The sequence below is a fragment of the Bos javanicus genome, chromosome 23, assembly GCF_032452875.1.
Source record: "Bos javanicus breed banteng chromosome 23, ARS-OSU_banteng_1.0, whole genome shotgun sequence".
In the NCBI taxonomy this organism is placed as follows: domain Eukaryota; kingdom Metazoa; phylum Chordata; class Mammalia; order Artiodactyla; family Bovidae; genus Bos; species Bos javanicus.
In genome coordinates, this window is record NC_083890.1 from 11,234,030 (window position 1) to 11,253,674 (window position 19,645).

At 46.3% G+C, this 19,645-nt stretch overlaps 1 protein-coding gene across 1 annotated transcript in view; it reads left to right on the top strand.

Moving 5' to 3' along the window:
* TBC1D22B (TBC1 domain family member 22B) overlaps positions 1-19,645 on the top strand; it is a 74,079-nt gene that overhangs the window by 24,992 nt on the left and 29,442 nt on the right. The window contains exons 3-8 of the mRNA XM_061398048.1: positions 1,635-1,942; positions 4,184-4,363; positions 4,913-4,983; positions 6,346-6,474; positions 8,066-8,131; positions 12,885-12,999. Of these exons, the coding sequence (XP_061254032.1) occupies positions 1,635-1,942; positions 4,184-4,363; positions 4,913-4,983; positions 6,346-6,474; positions 8,066-8,131; positions 12,885-12,999 (869 nt within the window). The remainder of the gene's footprint in view (positions 1-1,634; positions 1,943-4,183; positions 4,364-4,912; positions 4,984-6,345; positions 6,475-8,065; positions 8,132-12,884; positions 13,000-19,645) is intronic.

A 19,645-nucleotide genomic window follows, 5' to 3' on the forward strand; every position in this document is an offset into this window, starting at 1 on the left:
GGGAGGTGTCATAGGTATTAGACCAGCCCCTAAAGGGAAGAATATCTCTTGGAAATGGGGGACTTCAGCTCTTCTGGCAGAGCCTGGTTTTTAGACTAGAGTTGCCCTGCCTTGCCAAGGGAAATAGTGAGGCATTGTAATGATGTCGCATTCCAGTCCTCAGGTGTAAATTTACTTGAGGCTGTATTCTTTGATTCCCTACTTGGGGTATGAAGGATGTTAGATAAGACTCAGTTATAGAAACATCCCAACCACACAGTCCCCTGGAACCAGAATAAGGGCCACCAGACCGTAAGAGATTCACAGAAAGAAGAAAACTTCAGGGGGACTTCCCTGGCGGTTCAGTGGTTAAGACTCCATGCTTCCACTGCAGGGGGCGTGGGTTCAGTTCCTGGTTGGGAAACTAAGATCCTGCATGCCTTATGGCACAGCCGAAAAAAGAGGAAACATTCAGGAAAGTTAGAATGGTCTACCTGGCTCTCAACAAGTTAATTGAGTATTTCCCAAACTCAAGTCATGTACCGTCTTCACGACTTTTTTGCAATACTTTATACTATTATTAAATGCACTTGAAAAAATAAACTTATGTACTCAATTAGATTTACTTTTAAAATAAATCTTACTAGTTCTATAAGTGGAAAACCAGTATCATTTGCCCAAAATAGAAAATAACCTTAGAAATACAGTGAAACACAAAACAGCCTCATTAATTACATTCTAAGCCAGATCTTCTTGCTTACAAAATGTTGAACCTGAGGCTGCCCTCACTTTGTTAAAAAATAATCCTAAAGACAGAGTGGCGTCAAACTCAGATCCCTCCTCAAAGGCAGCAGGACTTTAACAGAATAAAAAGAGAACAACTTGTTCATTTTGAAACTCAATGTTTAATAATAATACACGTGGGCTACCTAAAATCATCTCCTGTTCTACCAGTAGTTAGTGTCCTGCTCTAGAAGATATTTTAGGATATGGTGCTATAACAGATTAACTCTGAAATCTCAGTGGATTGACACAACAGATGCTTATTTCTCACTCGTGCTTCCAGACCAAGTGAGGGTAAAGTGGGTGTGGAAGGCAGGCTCTGCTCCACATAGTCACTCTGTCATCCAGGCTGAAGGAGATGCCACCACCTGGAGCCTCGCCAGTTATCACGGCAGAATAAGGCTTACAGAGAACTCAAACGTAGGACTTCCATGATGGTTCATTGCACTTCTATTGCAGGAGGCACAGGTTCGATCCTTGGCGGGGGAAGTTTTGCATGCCACATTGTTTGGCAAAAAAAAAAAAAAGGGAGAACTCACACTTGTTCCTTACACTTTGTCTCAGAAGGGACGGCCTCACTTCTCTCCTCAGCCCATTGGCCAGAACCAGTAGCCCCACCTAAGTGCAGGGGCTGGGATGTACAGAGGAGCACGTGGAATGTTTGGAGAGTGATTCTGTCTTTGTTTTATCTGGTACTGCAGCATAATGCTGGTCTAGACGCTTCTAGATAAGGAATGGATGTGGATATTTTTTATTTGAAGAGGGTAATGATTGTGTATGAGATAATTTGTAATACTATTAATAATCTGTTAAGAGAAAGTGGTCGGATATGTCAGACTGTTCCTTGGTTAACAGTGTCTCCTTTCTTAAAGCTTCATTAAAGAACGGTCAAAAGTCAGCACGGTTCCTCTGAAAAATAAGAAGGCCTCCAGTTTTCACGAGTTTGCCCGGAACACCAGTGATGCTTGGGACATTGGTGATGACGAGGAAGAGGACTTTTCATCCCCTGCTTTCCAAACTCTGAACTCAAAAGTTGCTCTGGCGACCGCTGCCCAAGTTCTGGAAAACCACAGCAAGCTGAGGGTGAAACCAGAACGGTCCCAGTCAACGACATCAGATGTACCTGCCAGCTACAAGGTCATAAAGTCCAGCAGTGACGCCCAGCTGTCCAGAAATTCCAGTAAGTCTGTCCAGCTTCCCGCCATAGGCTCAGCCTTTTCAGCAGAGCGCACTTTAAATAAAAACAGGTTCTGGGGGGGGCATCCCTTAGATCGTCCACTGGATGATAAATAAGTGAGCTGGAGCCTGAGGGTCCTCAGAGGGCCTCACTGGTCAGGAGCTGTGCTTGCTTCTCCCACCTGGATGGCTGCCTGGCCCTGGGACCCGGGGCTTCACATCTGACACCCCTGTGTTGCCTGCTCTTCTCTCCTTCCTTTCCCTGTGCTGGGGTCCAGAACACTTATGGTGTGGTTGCTTCACATTTCTTTGGACCTGGTCAAGTTGAAGTGTGTTGACGAAATGTAGTTGAAGTTGTTAGTGGCTGAATTTCAAACATGTTTGGTACCGTTCCTCCGTTCTGGGGAAGAGCCCCTAGCAGCAGGTCATCTCTCTGCTGTTCCTCAGAAACAGAGTCCCTGTGTCACAGCTCCCTGCCTGCCAGGTTTGGGTGGGGCGGGAGGAGATCCCACCTTCTTTTCAGGAAACTGGCACCAGTAACCGGTTGAGATGATGGTGGTTTTATGAGATGCTTGGAGACACCTTAGTGTACTCTTTTTAGTATCCATTGCTATGTCTAATGTTGTCCTAAAGTGTTTTATGGGAGTCAGTCGTTCTGAGCTGGAGGGGGAAGCACCCTCCTGCTGGTGAGAGTTAAATCAGCTGACTGTGGTAAAGGGTGAAAAGGAAGTGGAATGTCAGAGCCCTGGTGCGTGTCCTGGCTCCTGTTCTCAGAGAACAACTTTTACAGTTTCAGACAAGGATGTGCTTTGGAAATGAGGCTGTAAGGCCTGGAAAATCATTTCACGGTCACTTCACATCTCTGATTCGGGCCCCAGTGACGTGCCCAAACAGGCATTCAGTGCCCACTGGCCAGGTGACCACAGCTCCTGGCTGTGGAAAGTGTCTTCACGTGAGACTGAGGGTCTCCAGAGGGTCCCACTGCGAGGGAAGGCCCCACCACAATCCCTGACAAGCTGCCCCTGTGCAGCCAGGACCACCCAGAGCACTCCCGTTATGGGGTTCCCTCCTGTGAGCGTTGGTCAGCCAGTCACTGATAACCGGAAGCGGCCTTCAGTCTCAGCTCTGTAGCGGCGTGTGGTCTGCATTTTCTCAGCCCCATGTCGCACTAGGCATCCAGACCAAGTACCCTGTGGCCGTTGAGTCTATAAACCTCCTAGTGGTGGTTGGTGAGGATTCCCTGTTTAATTCTTGTTGTGCTGACTACTTGTTAAGGCCCAAATATGTAAAGAATGTGAAACAGTCATGAAAGGATGGTCAGAATTTAAAACTGAGTTTTGTTTGGGGGAGTAAAATAAATAAGGGTTTTGGCATCTGACAGACCCAAGATAACTCAGCTCTCCCTTGCAAATTACTTGATCTCTCTGAGCTATAGTTCCCTCAGAATCGTGGTAAATTCCTGCTGTAGTATGTTGTAAGGGTCAAATGAGAGGACGTAGGTAACTGTGACCAGCTCAGTGCCTTAGTGAGCAGTCAGTGAATGTTAGCGCTCTCCTGCTCACTTCTCCTAGCCACCATCTTGTTCAGAAGTGTCTAGAACCAGACATAGAGTTCAGCTTGAGTCCGTGTGCCTGTTATTTCAGTCATATCCCGGCAGAACTAAAAGCCGGTTCATTTTGGTGAGAAATGTCGAAGCACAGAGGACCCGCCTTAGGTCAGAGCCTCTCACGTGTGAGCCAAAAACAGGTGAGAGTTGTACAAGGGGTACTGACCCTCTTAGCCCTCGGGGCAGCCGGCTGGGGCCTGGGGCTTTGGGAGAGCAGCCATCACCTTTTTTTTCGTGATGTGCTTTTACAGTGTCATTTTCCATGTGCTCTGAGACGAGGAAAGGGGAGGCAAATACTGCCTTTGACTACGTTGCCCCCAAACTCACTATTAGACACCCAAGAAAAGTTCCAGGTTGGGATAAAAAGAAAACAATAGATTTTTCCCATGAAGTCACAAAAAATTTGTCAGATTTGCTGCAGTAGCTGGAGTCTCTGCGCAGAAGGTGCCTTGGTATGTATGATAAACACACAGCCCTTCCCCTGAGCGAACGGAGGGCGGCTGGGTGGTGGCTCTGCCCTGGGCGACCTGGCAGCTGCGGCTCTGGAGGAGCCCCGTGCCCAGCAGTCAGGTCTAAGGTGTCTCTGGATCTGCGCTCGTCACACAGCCTGTCCTCTTTCTCTTTCAAACGACCCCTCAGGTGACTCATGCCTGAGGAACCCGCTCCACAAACAGCAGTCACTCCCTCTCCGACCCGTCATCCCGCTCGTCGCCCGCATCTCAGACCAGAACGCTTCTGGGGCACCCCCGATGACCGTCCGGGAGAAAACCCGCCTGGAAAAGTTCCGTCAGCTTCTCTCCAGCCACAACACCGACCTGGGTGAGTCAACCCCGCCTGCCCTCGTGAGCCCCGGGCAAGCTCGGACCTCTCGGTGACTGGAATTCTCAGAGACCCGGAAGCTATTGCTCTTTATTCTTCCTTCTTTTACTTTTCCAGCATCTCCTGATCTGGTGCCCATTGAAGTGACACGCAGGTATCGCAGTCAGAATACATTAACTAGAAATCAGGGGCCAAATTAGGCGGGACTGGACTCCGTGGCCTGTAGAGCCTAGCGCACCCATTCTGGCTTCGGTCTCCTCTACCTCCAGGCGATTCCTCCTGAAATCCACACTTCCTGGTCTTCCTCCCCCCTCTAACTCTAATCTCTGAGCTGACTGGATCACTGCTGCAGAGCTATGACCTTGGCTGCTCAGGGCTGTTGTTTTGGGCTTTTCACCCGCGCTTGTTGGTAGCTGGCGGTGGTGGTGGCAGTGGCGATGGCGGTCATCCTCCTGAAACGCTGGGGGGCACCAGGCAGCGCTGGCTGAGGCTCGTTTCTGGGCACCCACGGGAAGGGCTAAGTCCAATCACATCTTCATCTTTTTGCAGATGAACTGAGGAAGTGTAGCTGGCCGGGGGTTCCCAGGGAGGTTCGGCCTGTAACCTGGAGACTCCTGTCGGTGAGTTCTGCCCGCTGGGTAGAGAAGTGCAAGCCTCACACGGCGCCCCCCTTCCTGCGGTGGCTGGTCTGGGCACATCAGTCTTGCCCCGTAGACTTCTCTGGTCCTACCTGATATGGGACTGAAGTCCTGTCTCTGCATAAAGAATCACATCCTTGAGAGTTTGTTCCACTCGTGTAGAAGAGCTTAGGTTTGTGTGGATAGTCCCGGTCACGCCTTCTCAGCACTGAGGAGGAGTACAGTGAGGCTGGGTGAGCCATCTCTCCTGTGGCAGGTCCCACTTTCCCTGTGCTTCCCTCCTATCTCAGTAGTAATGACTAAGGGGGTTGAAACCCACTTCCCAACCGTGATGAGTTGATAAATGGGCCTCCCTCAGAAGCCTGCACTCGTCCCACACTCACTAAGTCATGGAGCCCTGTGCCAGCCGCTGTGGTAGGAACACTTTGATCTCCTGAGCCCGTAAAATCCATTCATTCATAAGGATTTATTGAGGGCAAGCTGTTTACCGGGCACGATGCCAGGTGCTGTGAGGATGCACAGAGGTGGGCCCGGCACAGCTCCGGCTCACCAGGCACTTGCTCGCTCTGTGGACGTGTCCCTTCCCTGCCTCCGAGAGAACAACTCTTGCTCCTAATCGGCCCCCACCCCCAACTCTCGTAGCCGTGGAGTCACTGCCCCTGCTCCTTCTAAGAAGTCCAAATGCTATTAGAAGTAGCTGCAGTGAGAATGGAAGGGGAACAAGAGATGTCAGAATTGAGAGTGGGATCTAGATCAGGGGTGGCCCGGAGCTGGAGCCAGGAGCGAGGGGCTGCTGCCAGAAGTTCTATGTCTGGACGTTGCAGCTGCTGGGTCACAGATTCCATTCAGCCTCCTAAGCTGGTAATTCTCAACATCACTGCGGGAAAGAATTACGTAACTAGCACAGGCTCACACGGCACGCCACTGAGATGCGCCGTGGAGGCGGCCACCTCTCCGTGACCCTGGGAAGGATTGCCTCGCACACACGCAGCCCCAGGAGTCCTGACTTGGGTCCAGTTCCCTCCCACTGACCTACATTCGCTGCTCTACTGTGCCAACCCCAGAGCTCTGCAGTGCTTCCCAGCAGGACCCACGCCCAGCGTTGCAGGAATACATAACCCCGAGAAACCCGGCTGGGCTTCATCTGCCCACACATGCATCTCATTGAATGAGGACAGGGCAAACCCTGGGTGGCCAAAACCAAAAAGGGATTTACCCTTGTCCTCTTGGCAGCTTTCTTTCCCTTCCTTTGAAAGTTTCAAAGCCACTGTTCAGGCTAAAATAAAAGTTAAGGATTCATCCAGCCAGTGCCTGTCCCCATCTGACAAGTGGTCCTGTCTACAGGGTTATCTCCCAGCAAACACTGAGAGGAGGAAGTTGACCTTGCAGCGGAAGCGGGAGGAGTATTTTGGCTTCATTGAACAGTATTATGACTCTCGAAATGAGGAACATCACCAGGATACCTACAGACAGGTACGTCATCACCTGCTGCCCTTTTGCCCACTAGTCATAATCTTCAGGTGCGGCTCCTGGAAGTGCTCTCGGGGTACAGGTTTGCCACGTCTTCAGGCTACAGTGGTTAGGAATTAAATTTATTCCCAGAACTACATCCTCTCTTTCTAATTCAGTAGCTCTGATTTTAGCCTTCTTTTTTTGTGTGTGTGTGTCTGTGCTGTACGGCACGTGAGATCTTAGTCCTCCAACCAGGGATCAAACCCATGCAGCGGAAGCATGGAGTCTTAACCATTGGACCACCATGGAAGTCCCTAGACATTTTCAGTAGATAGATTTTGGGGAGTCCCTGGTCAGTAGCAGTGCTTCTTGGACTTTAATATACATAGAAATCACCTAGGATTTTGATAAAATTCTGACTTGGGATTATGGTAAAATGCAGATTCTCATTCAGGACACCTGGGGTGAGCCCTTGGCTTCCAGTGAGCTCCCAGGCGATGCCAGCACCGCTGGTCCACAGACAACCCTTGCGAATAGTCAGGGTGGTGGGACACAAGATGAAGAATGAGTTCGCTCAGTGAGTCCACCCCTCTGGCCTGTGACATCAGTGTGTCCTTCTGACAGCTGCAGTGTCTCTTTGGCTTGTGTGTCTGTCTGTTGGAGCCATAGCCATCAGCAGCCTTAGCCGGGAGAGCCCTGCCATCGCCCATAGCAGTCCACACCGCCTGTGGAAAGGTGGAAGGTGTGAAAAGGAGCCTGATGGTTGCAGAGGGGAAGATACTGGGTGCGCGCAGCTGTCTACAACAGGCCCCAAGAGCAGAAGTAGCCTCAGCTGCTGCTGAGACAGTCCTTAGGGTTGTTGCTGTCGTTTAGTCCCTCAGTCGTGTCCCCAACTCTTCATGACTCCATGGACTATAGCCCAACAGGCTCCTCTGTCCATGGGATTTTCCAGGCGAGGATACTGGAGTGAGTTGCCATCTCCTTCTCCAGGAGATCTTCCCAACCCAGGAATTGAACTCATGTCTCCTGCATTGGCAGGCAGGTTCTTTACCTGCTGAGCCACCAGGGAAGCCTTGTGGGTTACTAGACATCGGTAAATCCCAAGGCCAAAACCAGTCATTGTGACGTCTTTGGTAACAGAAACCAGAACTCTCAGTGCCAGGCATTCAGCACCAGCTCCCTCTGGTTCCCTCTCCTGGTACAGTTTTGGAGCTTTCCAAGCTCTTTTAGTTCTTACGGACTGTTGAGGATTAAGAATCTGAAAGAGGCATACACATTTTGATCCTACCTGTTAAATTTAAGTACAGGCCCAGAGTAAAACAGATGGCAGACAATAGGGAAAAGCAGCTGGTTCTGCTAAGTTGTGAAGCCTGTTGCTGTTTGGTGTTAAGTGGTTTGTTCAGGGAGGTTTCATTACTGTTCAGTTAGCTGTTGCTGTCATGGGAATGTATTCCACATGGACAGGTAGGTTTCTAAAGCCTTCTAAAGTTCTTTCTAAAGATAAAATTTGACTCTCATTCTTACTCCCTTTGATTCCCAAATCCTAAGAAAATAACTTCTCAAAAGAACGAACTGGCATTTGTGTTTTTGGATAACGGCTTCTCTTTTTCAGATTCACATTGACATTCCAAGGACGAATCCTCTCATTCCATTGTTCCAGCAGCCTCTTGTACAGGAGGTGAGAGAATTGCTTAACACTGTCGGCCCTCCCCCAACCCCCACACACCTCTGCAGCACTGTCCGTGTGGGTGAGTGCTTGCCCCCGCCTCCAACCTCGGGCAGGTTTATGGCTAATCATGATGGTACCTTGTGTTCGCAGATGGAGCTTTGGTTTTTCAGAGTACTTTCTTGTGGGTTCTCATTCGATCCTCGTAACAAACCTGTGGGTTGAGTAGTGCTTTGAGGGGTTAAGGGACTTGCCCAGACTCAGAGTCCATCTGGTGACTGAGTGAAGACTGGAAGCTGCTAGAATTCCTAGTCCTGTGTTTGCTGTACTTGATAAAGCTGGGAGTAGTGATTTGTGTGTGTGTGGTAACAATATATAACATAAAATTTACTGTTGTAGCCATTTATAAGCATATAGTTCGGTGGCATTAAGTACATTCATATTGTTGTTAAGTCATCACCATCATTCATCTCTACACACTTTTTCATTTTCCCAAACTGAAGCTATGTACCCATGAGGCAATAATTTTCCATTCCCCAGCAGCTGCCATTCTACTTCCTGTGTCTATGAGTTTGAATATTCTCAGTTCGGTTCACTTCAGTTGCTCAGTCGTGTCCAACTCTTTGTGACCCCATGAATCGCAGCATGCCAGGCCTCCCTGTCCATCACCATCTCCCAGAGTTCACTCAAACTCATGTCCATCGAGTCGGTGATGCCATCCAGCCATCTCATCCTCTGTCATCCCCTTTTCCTCCTGCCCCCAATCCCTCCCAGCATCAGAGTCTTTTCCAATGAGTCAGCTCTTCGCATGAGGTGGCCAAAGTACTGGAGTTTCAGCTTTAGCATCATTCCTTCCAAAGAACACCCAGGACTGATCTCCTTTAGGATGGACTGGTTGGATTTCCTTGCCGTCCAAGGGACTCTCAAGAGTCTTCTCCAACACCACACTTCAAAAGCATCAATTCTTCAGCACTCAGCTTTCTTCACAGTCCAACTCTCACATCCATACATGACCACTGGAAAAACCATAGCCTTGACTAGATGGACCTTTGTTGGCAAAGTAATGTCTCTGCTTTTGAATATGCTATCTAGGTTGGTCATAACTTTTCTTCCAAGGAGTAAGCGTCTTTTAATTTCATGGCTGCAGTCACCATCTGCAGTGATTTTGTAGCCCCCAAAAATAAAATCTGACAGTGTTTCCACTGTTTCCCCATCTGTTTCCCATGAAGTGATGGGACCAGATGCCATGATCTTCGTTTTCTGAATGTCGAGCTTTAAGCCAACTTTTTCCACTCTCCTCTTTAACTTTCATCAAGAGGCTTTTTAGTTCCTCTTCACTTTCTGCCATAAGGGTGGTGTCATCTGCATATCTGAGGTTATTGATATGTCTCCGGGCAATCTTGATTCCAGCTTATGCTTCTTCCAGCCCAGCATTTCTCATGATGTACTCTGCATAGAAGTTAAATAAGCAGGGTGACAATATATAGCCTTGACGTATTCCTTTTCCTATTTGGAACCAGTCTGTTGTTCCATGGCTAGTTCTAACTCTTGCTTCCTGACCTGCATACAGTTTTCTCAAGAGGCAGGTCAGGTGGTCTGGTATTCCCATCTCTTTCAGAATTTTCCACAGTTTATTATGATCCACACAGTCAAAGGTTTTGGCATAGTCAATAAAGCAGAAATAGATGTTTTTCTGACTATTCTAGGTATGTCAGATAAATGGCATCACACAGTAATTGTCCCTTTGTGACTGGCTTATTTCACTTAGCATAATACCTTCGAGGTTCGTTGATGTTGTCATAATTTCCTTCCTTTTGAAAACGAACTTCTGTTCTATTATATGTATGTGAGACACTGTTGGTCTGCTGTTTGTCAGCGGCCACTGGGGTTGCTTCTACCTTCTGGGTATTGTGAGCAGTGCTGCTGTGAATGCGGGTGCGCAAGTATCTGAGTCCCTATTTTAAATTCTTTTCAGATACATACCCAGAAGTCAAATTAGTAGTGATACGTTGAGACCTAACAGTTTAGCAGTTAGCGAAGCACTTGAAAGGTTTCAGTGGGGCTGTTACGTTTTGACCAAGCAAGAAGTATAAACTCCTCGAGATTAGGGATTTCCTTTACAACTTAATAGTAGCTGGGACTCTGGGTGGAAGTGCTTTTTGAATTACGTTTTCACTCATCCTCATAGTAAAGAATGTGATTTTAAATGCTCAAAATAATTTCTTTTTGACTTTATATTCACAATTCTGTTTAAATGTAGATGTGTCTAATGACGGGATCCCTCATACCTTAGCAGTAGCGTAAAGAAGGTTTTGAGGGTCATGCCATTGTTTTGCCTGTAAGAATCAGCTCAAAGGAAGGTAGAAACCCACTCAGGGTATCTTTGTGTCTCCCTTTCAGTTTCCCTTGGCTCAGCCCTACTTATTCCTCATTTTAACTTGAAGATGTTCAGATCTTTCACCTGTGCCTGCTTCCTTTAAATTCGGAGATAGGGCAAAGTACTTCGTTTAAAAGAATTCTCCAGGCAGTGGAACCGGCATACAGAGAAAGAAACTCAAACTGCGATCTTTCCAGTTTTCCTTGAATCACCTTTCCATCTAGGAGATTACAGTCATCATAAACAGAATAAATTGCCAGCCAGGGAGCAGAGAATTAAGTAACACTGAATATTGAGAGACTTGCTTTACAAACCTGAAAGATACTTGAGAAGAGTGAGAATTACCCACACTAGTAGCAGAGGCGTCTCAGAGGTAGAGAGGCTTGTCCCAGACTTTTTCTGTAGTGAAGACTCCATGGTCTCCCCAAGTCATCAGGCGTGGTGCTCTTCCATTTCCATCTCTTTAGCATTTCCACTTGCATGGCGTGAGTATGTCTGCTTGTCCCGTCCTTACTAGAGAGGGATTACTGCAGGTCTCCTGCTTCTGAATGGCTAGCTTCCCTGCCCTTACTCACCAGGGATGTGTGTATTTACGAGGAACTGATAGTTTGAAATAGAAGCGCTGATAAGTCCTTCAGAAGGGCTGACCTGGAGGAGCTTCTGATAGAGACATCCAGTCAGACACAGGCCACTGGAGGTGTGAGGAGACAGTGGGCAGGGAACTCTTGAGAGCTTCCTGAACATGGTGGGTCTAGCTTGAGCCCTAGTTTCAAGGGAGGGAGGAGGGCGTTTAGCAGCAGAGGAAAGAATGTCAGAGGGGCCCCATTGGAATGTTGGGCCTGACTCAGATGAGGATGCCACGCCCTTCCCCTCAGCCCCAGGGAGCAAGCAGGCCCCTCTAGGGGAGGCAGAGAGGCCAGCTCCTTCCAGACAGGGCCGTGGTCACACTGCCTGCTAGGACAGGAGTGTTGACGATGGGAGTCTTTGTCGGCTGGCTTGGCCAGCTAGAAGGCAGACTCAGCACGGGATTTGGGCTGGGAAACATCCTTTGTTGTGTCGCTAGATTCTCCACGTTTCTCCTACACTAGCTAACCAACTCCAAAACCATACAACCATCTCTTTTTCACTTTTCTCCTTGGGATGTTTTTGCTCCCTTGCGCCTGACCTCCGGGAGGCCTCTTTAGTCTGCCTGTAGAGCTGACTGATGGGGCTCCGCAGAGTACAGGTGTGGTGGAGGCCCCCACATTTCCTGTCCCCCCTGCACGTGGTGATTGTCACCTCTGTCATCCCTCTGGTGTGCTCCAGAGACAGGAGACAGTCCAGTTAGAGCCAGTCTGAGGGATGTGTTGGGCCCAGGAGCTGTGGTCAGCAGGCTGAAGCCAGGATGGGTGCCAGCAGGCTGAGAGGAGACAGGAAGCCCTGAGTGTCTAGTGAAAGCGGACAGGAGGGTAAGAGAAAGGAACGGTCGGGACTCTGTAAAGGGATCCTAAGGGTCTTTTCTTTCTCTCCAGACTAAGCCTCTGGCTTCTTGTGGCTAATATACTTAACCACAGAGGCTTTCCCAGCTGTAGGATTTGGTTCATTTGACTTCCTATCCCCAGCGAACGTCCGGGTTGCATCCTGATATGTGAGACGACTTCCTGCATGTATTATTGTCTGTCACTGGTTCCTAGTCAGGCTGGGTTAGAAGTAAATCCAGATCTAGATTTCTTTCCGTCTCAGCAGAGAGAAAGAAGAGTGTGGTAGAGAAGAGATTTCCTCTCTATGTACTGTAATGAGCAAAAGAGATTTGGAAAATGTATCAGAACTTAGATATTCCGATATCTTGCTCCTGGAAATAGAGAAACAGCATCTACAAATGAGCACGGTGGCCTGAATTAATGACATCCATAGCAACCCTTTCCCTAAGCCACCCATGTCACTCTCCTTTCTGTTTGCCAAATTCATATCACGATGACTAGATACTAGAAAGAGAAGTAAAGGGCAAGAAGTACCTGTTGTTGTTGTTGTTTTTTAGTTGCTAAGTCATATCCGACTCTTTAGCAACCCCATAGACTATAGCCTCGCAGGCTCCTCTGCCCATGGGATTTCCCAGGCAAGAATACTGGAGTGGGTTGCCATTCCCTTCTCCAGGGGATCTTCCCAACCCAGGGATCGAACCTGCATTTCCTGCATTGGTGGATGGATTCTTTACTAACCCCTGTTAAAAGCAATTTGTATCTTCAAAACTTTCTGTATTTACAGACTTCCTTTGTCCCACAGTAATTTTTAAATTTTTCCTACAAATTCTGCAGCAGTGCTGAGTTAAATTGTGAGGGCGGTAAACAGAGGGAGGGAGAGTATCCTCATGATTTAATGTCCTGACATCTTTCTTTCTCATTTTCCTAGATCTTCGAAAGAATTCTATTTATTTGGGCCATCCGACACCCTGCCAGTGGGTATGTCCAGGGAATTAATGACCTGGTCACTCCGTTCTTTGTCGTCTTCCTCTCAGAATATGTGGGTAAGAAGCATGAGTACCAAGTTGAGCAAGCTATTGCTCTTTTTTTATCTGTGGTCTATTTGTTTTTCCCAAGAGTGCAGCCAGTGGGCACATCTTGCTAAAAAAAGAGATAGTGGCTTTAGAATACACAGCTGAACCTGTTTTAACAGCAACAGCAGCCTGGAATTTATCCCTCGAGATGGTCACAGATCTCACCTAAAAGACCTGCTTTGCCACAAGAACGGCCAAGTTGACATATTTATGTTCCACCATAAACAGATGGTTTGATGTTTTATCTGAGGTTCTTTTAGGATTATTTTGAACTTGGCTGTAACACAGGCCCTCATCTGTGAAAGCTGGAATTTCAGATTATACATCAGGCTTCCATGTTTTAGTTCTCATGCCGTATCTTAGAACAGGGTACGGGCCTGCAGAGGAGGCAGGGTGGTGCCAGGTTCCAGCTCACGTGGGAGGTGATGAAATGGGCCAAGGAGAGCTCCAGGACCTTGGTTTCTCCCACTTCTTTCTTCACCCCTTACCTCACTGGGTTCTTGTCACTTTTTTTTTTTTATAAGGAAGATGGTTCTTTTTAAAAAGTTCATTAATTTATGGCTGCACTGGGCCTGCATTGCTGCTTGTGCGCTTTCTCTCATTGCAGCAAGTGGGGCTACTGTCCAGTTGCGCTGCACAGGCTTCTCACTTCAGAAGCTTGTGTTGTTGCAGAGCACGGGCTCTCGAGCACGAGGGGCTTCAGTAGTTGTGGCGTGTGGACTCAGCATGCGGCTCGTGGGCTCTAGAGCGCAGGCTCAGCAGTTGTGGCTCATGGGCTGAGTTGCCCCATGGCACGTGGAATCTTCCAGGACCAGGAATCAAATGCATGTCCCCTCCAGTGGCAGGTAGATTCTTAACCGCTGGACCATCAAGGAAGTCCCTGGCAGTTAGGTTTTCTTACAGTGCCAGCTCTGTAAGAGCTACTCTGGCCACGCCTGAATCAGGCAGTCTCAAAAGGCATTGAGGATTCTCTGCTTCTCCTGTTGGATTAAGATTCCCTTCATCTCTTGTTGTTTTGAAGAAAGTTTTCAATTTTGTCTCAGGTTCAAAGGATTTGTTAACAAAAGAAGCCACTCGTTATATTCAAATAAACAATATCAGTATTTATTAGGCTTCCCTGGTAGCTCAGCTGGTAAAGATTCCGCCTGCAATGCAGGAGACCCTGGTTTGATTCCTGGGGTGGGAAGATCCCCTGGAGAAGGGTTAGGCTACCTACACCAGTATTCTTGGGCTTCCCTGGTGTTTCAGCTGGTAAAGAATCTGCCTGCAATGAGGGAGGCCTGGGTTCAATCCCTGGGTTGGGAAGATCCCCTGGAGAAGGGAACGGTTACCCACTCCAGTATTCTGGCCTGGAGAATTCCATGAACTGTATAGTCCATGAGGTTGCAAAGAGTCGGACATGACTGAGTGCCTTTCACTCTCAATATTTATTAGAGAATTATGTCACTTACTTTCAATATTCTAACATTAAAAGAAAAGAGAAATAGAAACAGCAGAGGATACATCATCAAATTGAGTTTTGACCAACATCCATAAACTCAAACAGCCCTGGAAATCTTGTGTCACAGCACATCTGGAGTCCCAATTTGGCAAAGGTCCAGGCAGCATATCCCCTCCACGGTGAGACTTCAAAAATTGCAGTTTGGGGTTCTGCTTATAATCCCAGGATGCAAACTGATATCATCAATCTGTGAACAAATTGCAGCTCTTATTTCATTTTAATGCTGTTTGTTTTGTCATGTAAAACTTGGAATGTCATTAAGCCTGGGGCTTGGTTGGCCAGACCCCTTCCATGGGCTCAACAGTCTCAAAATTCAGCCCCTATCTTATCTCTGGTGCTGCCAGGCTTGCACTCACAGCAAGCAGTCAGGGCTGTGTCCAGGCAGGATAGACGCAAGGTCAGAGGCCTGCTCTGCTTTGTTTCTGAAGCCAAACAGGACTGTTTAATTTCCCTAACACTTGTGCTTCAAGAGTCACAGGAAAACCCATCTGTCATATGGCCTGATGTTTTTGTTCTCTTAGTCAGTCAAAGAGAAGTTCATGTGGGAATCAGAACGTGGGAAAGGATGTTAGGAAACTATCCGTCTCCTCTGCCCCTTTTCTTGCCTCATTAGTGGCAGGGCTGGGACTAGAACCCTTCTCTTCAGGCCCTGGGGGTGGTAGGTAATGAGATGATGCCATCGCAGAGGGTAGGTCAGTCATGAGAAGGGGCTGGCGTGGAGCCCCTTGGAGTGGGGGGCATGAGAGATGTCTCACTTGATCCTTCCCTTGCAGGTTTTCCGGTGGGACCAAAGGGATGGTGTTTTGGTCTTTCATGAGGCAGCTTTTGTTTTGTTTTGTTTTTATGACTCGAAAAAGAAGGCAACCAAATAATGTCATTCCTTGTTTCCCTTAAGTGACAGCAACCAGGGCAGAACTGGGAGTAAGGGTGGAAAGTCACACTCTTGTCCACACTGTTAAGTGACCTTAAGCAAAAGCATATAAATAAAGCTTTTGCTGGAGAACTTTTATTTTCCCCCCTTATCAATTGATCAGTTTTTGCAAGTGCCTTCATTCTGTGTGTTTAACTTAATTATAAAGAGCAGTGCAGCTGATGCTTTGGGATTTGATTCTTGCAGGAGTTCTTTTCTGAAATGGTATTAAAGGATGAGCCTTGTCGTCGTCGTTTAGTTGCTAAGTCGTGTCCGGACTCCTTTGTGACCCCATGGATTGTAGCTCACCAGTCTCTTCTGTCCATGGGATTTTCTACTGGAGTGGGTTGCCATTTCCTTCTCCAGGGAATCTTCCCGACCCAGCAATTGAACCCAAGTCTCCTGCATTGGCGGATGGAGTCCTTACCACTGAACCAGCAGGGGAGCCCAAGGTTGAGCCCAGGAAGATATTATTAATCCATTCATTAATCTACATTTGAGATCTAAGTGCTGGCATGCAGCCAGTTATTATGCCAGTTTAGGAAATCCTCAGCAGCTGCGGTTCTAGTTGGCTGTTAATTATCTTGTGAGCTGTCATTTGTTCTTTTTGTCCCCGATTCTCCTCCACCTTCTGTAGGCATCCATCCCGTTACTACCCTAACACCGTCAGCCCCACCGTGCACTGCGCCTTTCTCTGATCGATATGACTGCATTCTGATCTGGGTGTTTGCTTTGTCAGCCCCACCTGCTGACCATTGCTCGCCCACAGCATTTACACAGCACAGTGTGGGCTTCTCTGCCCCTCCTCAGCAAGGAGGCCTTTCTGAGTAAGGCTGCAGTCAGCCTCACCTCTGCAGCAGCCTTCAGATGGGTCTTTGGTACCTCCTCCCAGAGCTAGGAAAGCATTTCCTAGCTAGGCCCATTCATGTTTTATGAAAGTTTTAATTATGTTACATTTCTAAACATATGTAAAAGTAGAAAAAAATAATACCATAAATCCTCATGCACTTGCCACCCAACTTCACACCTCTGTCAATTCTTTACTCGCTTATCTTTGTGAGTAAGCAGATCTCAATGTAAAGCAATGTATAATTTCATCCATAAATATTTCCATATGTGTCAGTTGAAGATCATGATTAAAGAAACTCACAGCCACAATGTAATTATTATGTCTAAGAAGTTATAATAGTTCCTTAATATAGTCTGATATACAGCAGTATTCAAATTTTCTAGATTCCCATAAATATATTTAACATTTTGTTTGAATCAAGGTTCAGATCAGGTCCACACATTCTACTGGTTTGTTGATATGTCTCTTAAGTCTCAATCTATCAATTCCCATCCATCTTTCTTATTTTCCCAGTTTTCAAACTGGGACTTTGCCATGCCAACCAGTAATATTACCATAATTTTTAAAACACTTGACCATTTGCAAAGTACTTTGACCTTATTTCCTTTAGTAACCCCCAGTATCTCTTTAAAGTAGATATATAAACCCATTTTACAAGTGAGAAATCGAAGACAGAGATTTAATGAGCTTCCCGAACTCAAACCTCCATCTTTTGACCTGAATGCTTGTGCTCTTTGGGGTTCCCTGGAGGCCCAGCGGTAAAGAATCCACCTGCATTCCTGGAGACGTGGGTTCCATCCCTGGGTTGGGAAGATCTGGAGAAGGGAAAGGTGACCCACTCCAGTATCCTGGCCTGGAGACCCCCATGGGCTCCATCGTCCATGGGTCGCAGAGTCAGACACGACTGAGCGGCTTTCACTTTCACTTGTGCTCTTTATATGACTTGGTGGCGTCACAGTCTAGATGGATCTTCTCCATTCTCTGCTGCAAAGCAGATTTCTTGTTACTCCTTGCCTCAAACAAAAAACCAAAATAAGCAACAGATTACAGTAGAAGTACTTGCTTGTTTAAAAAACAAGATCAAAACAATAAAGAAGTGTTGTTACCTCACCCCTACCCTCCACCACAAGAGATAACACCCTTTGATGTGTATTTTTCCAACCCTTTTCCTGTGTGAGAACAGACCTCCATGTGTTATTTTTCTTTGTTTTGCCCAGAAAAATAGAATCGGACTATCCATACTCTTCTCAGTCTTTCTTGCTTTCACTCACAAGTATCTGGCCAGCTTTCCAGGTTCAGACATACAGGTCTTTGTCGTCATTTTCAGCAATTCCATCTATTTTCATTTAGCTTTACTATAGTGTAGTGAACAGTTCTTTTATAGTAGGGCATTTAAGTGATCTATAATTTTTAGCCATTATAGATAACATTTTAATGAATATCCTTATGCATATTTTCTTATCCTTTGTCTTGAAATACATGATTTTCTGAAAGAGCATCCATAGAAGTGAAACTGCTAGTCCTAAAAGCAGGCCAAATAGATACTACTGCCTTACACTGCAGAGAGGCTTATGGCATCTTGTGCTCCAGCCACTGATGCTTAGGTGCGCTTTTCTTCACATCCTTGTTAGCAAGTCTAATTGTGTTTCACCAGTCTGGCAGACAAACCGCGGTTTGTGTTTCAGTTTTATTGCCAGTTACTCATCAGCGAGGTGGTTTATCTTTTCTTTTGTGTATTAGCGTTTGTTTCTTTTGTCATCTGCTTGTTCAGATATTTACACTTTTTTTTTTTCTTCTGTTGTTCTCGTTTTTTAAGAGCTTTATGTGGATTAGATATACTCATTTTTCATCTGCTGTGTGTTGCTAGTATTCAACCTTTTTTGACACACCCACTCCATGGGAATTCTTTATGGTTCAACCTAGTATTTTTTTCTCTCCCAGACCATCATCTATTTTTTCAGCTTTTATTATGTCTCCTTATATAGCTCTTCCTAATTTGTTTTTTTTTCCTAATTTTTATGTAGTCAAATCTGCCCATTCAGATTTAGGTGTCCATTCAGGTGTTTATTGAGCTCCTACTCTATGCCAGAGGATAGAGTGAGTAAGGTAACAGGTGTGCTCCTCCTTGTGGAGCATCCCATCTAGTGGGGACTTGAGGGGCTCACAAAGAAGTAGGTCATTGCAAAGCAGGACACAAAGGAAATACCTCCTCCTCTGTGGTTTCTAGATTTCGTATATTGCTTAGGAAGTTTTACCTTCCCCACCTCAATGTTACAAAGATACTCTTCCATGTTTTCTTTTAGTACTCTTGTGGCTCTGATTTTACATTTAGATTTTTAAATTCTATTCGTAAAATTTATTTTCTTTTACAGTGGGGTTGATATTTAAAGTTATTATTCCAACTGGATACTTCATTATTTATCACTGTTTATATGTAGTACATACTTTCTTCACTGGTGTGAAATCTCTCTTCATAATATAGTATAAATTCCTTTATTTACATGGTTTTGCTTATTTCTATTCCATTTATCTCCATTTCTATGCATCTTCCCAGGTGGCTCAGTGGTAAAGAATCTGCCTGCCAAAGCAGGAGACTCAAAAGATTCAGGTTCAATCCCTGAGTCAGGAAGACCCCCTGGAGTAGGAAATTGCAACCCACTCCGATATTCTTGCCTGAAAAATTCCATGGACAGCTGACGGGCTGCAGTCCATGGGGTCACAAAGAGTCAGACACGAATGAGCGTGCGCACGCGCGCGTGCGCGTGCACACACACACACGTGTACTATGCATGTACCACACAACTTGGATATTTGAGCTTTAGAGGGTGTTTTATTATTATTTCAGGGCTGGTCTCTTTCATCATCCTTTTTAAAAGATTGTCTTGACTCTTCTTCCGGATAAACTTGCCAGGTTCAGGAAATAGGGAACCTACCTACTTCAGGAAGTAAGAAGAATTTTTATTGGAGGTGCAGTAATTTTACAAATTAGTTTTGTGGGGTTTCTTTGATAGCAGCTTACTGAGATGTCATTCATATATAATTCACCCATTTAACATGTACAATTCAGTAATTTTTAGTATATTTATAGAGTTTATAACCATCACCACAGTCAATTTTAGAACATTTTCATCAACCCCAAAAGAAACTCTGTACCCTATATCCATCAGTACCAAGCCCCCCCACCCCCTCTATTCCTACCTGCTCTTACTTTCTGCCTCTATTATTTGCCTTTTCTGGACATTTCATAAAAATGGAATCCTGTGATATGTGTATCTTTTGTGTCTAGTTTCTCTTATTTAGCTTGCTCTTGAGATTCATCCAGGTTGTAGCCTGTGTCAGTGCTTCGCTCCTTTTT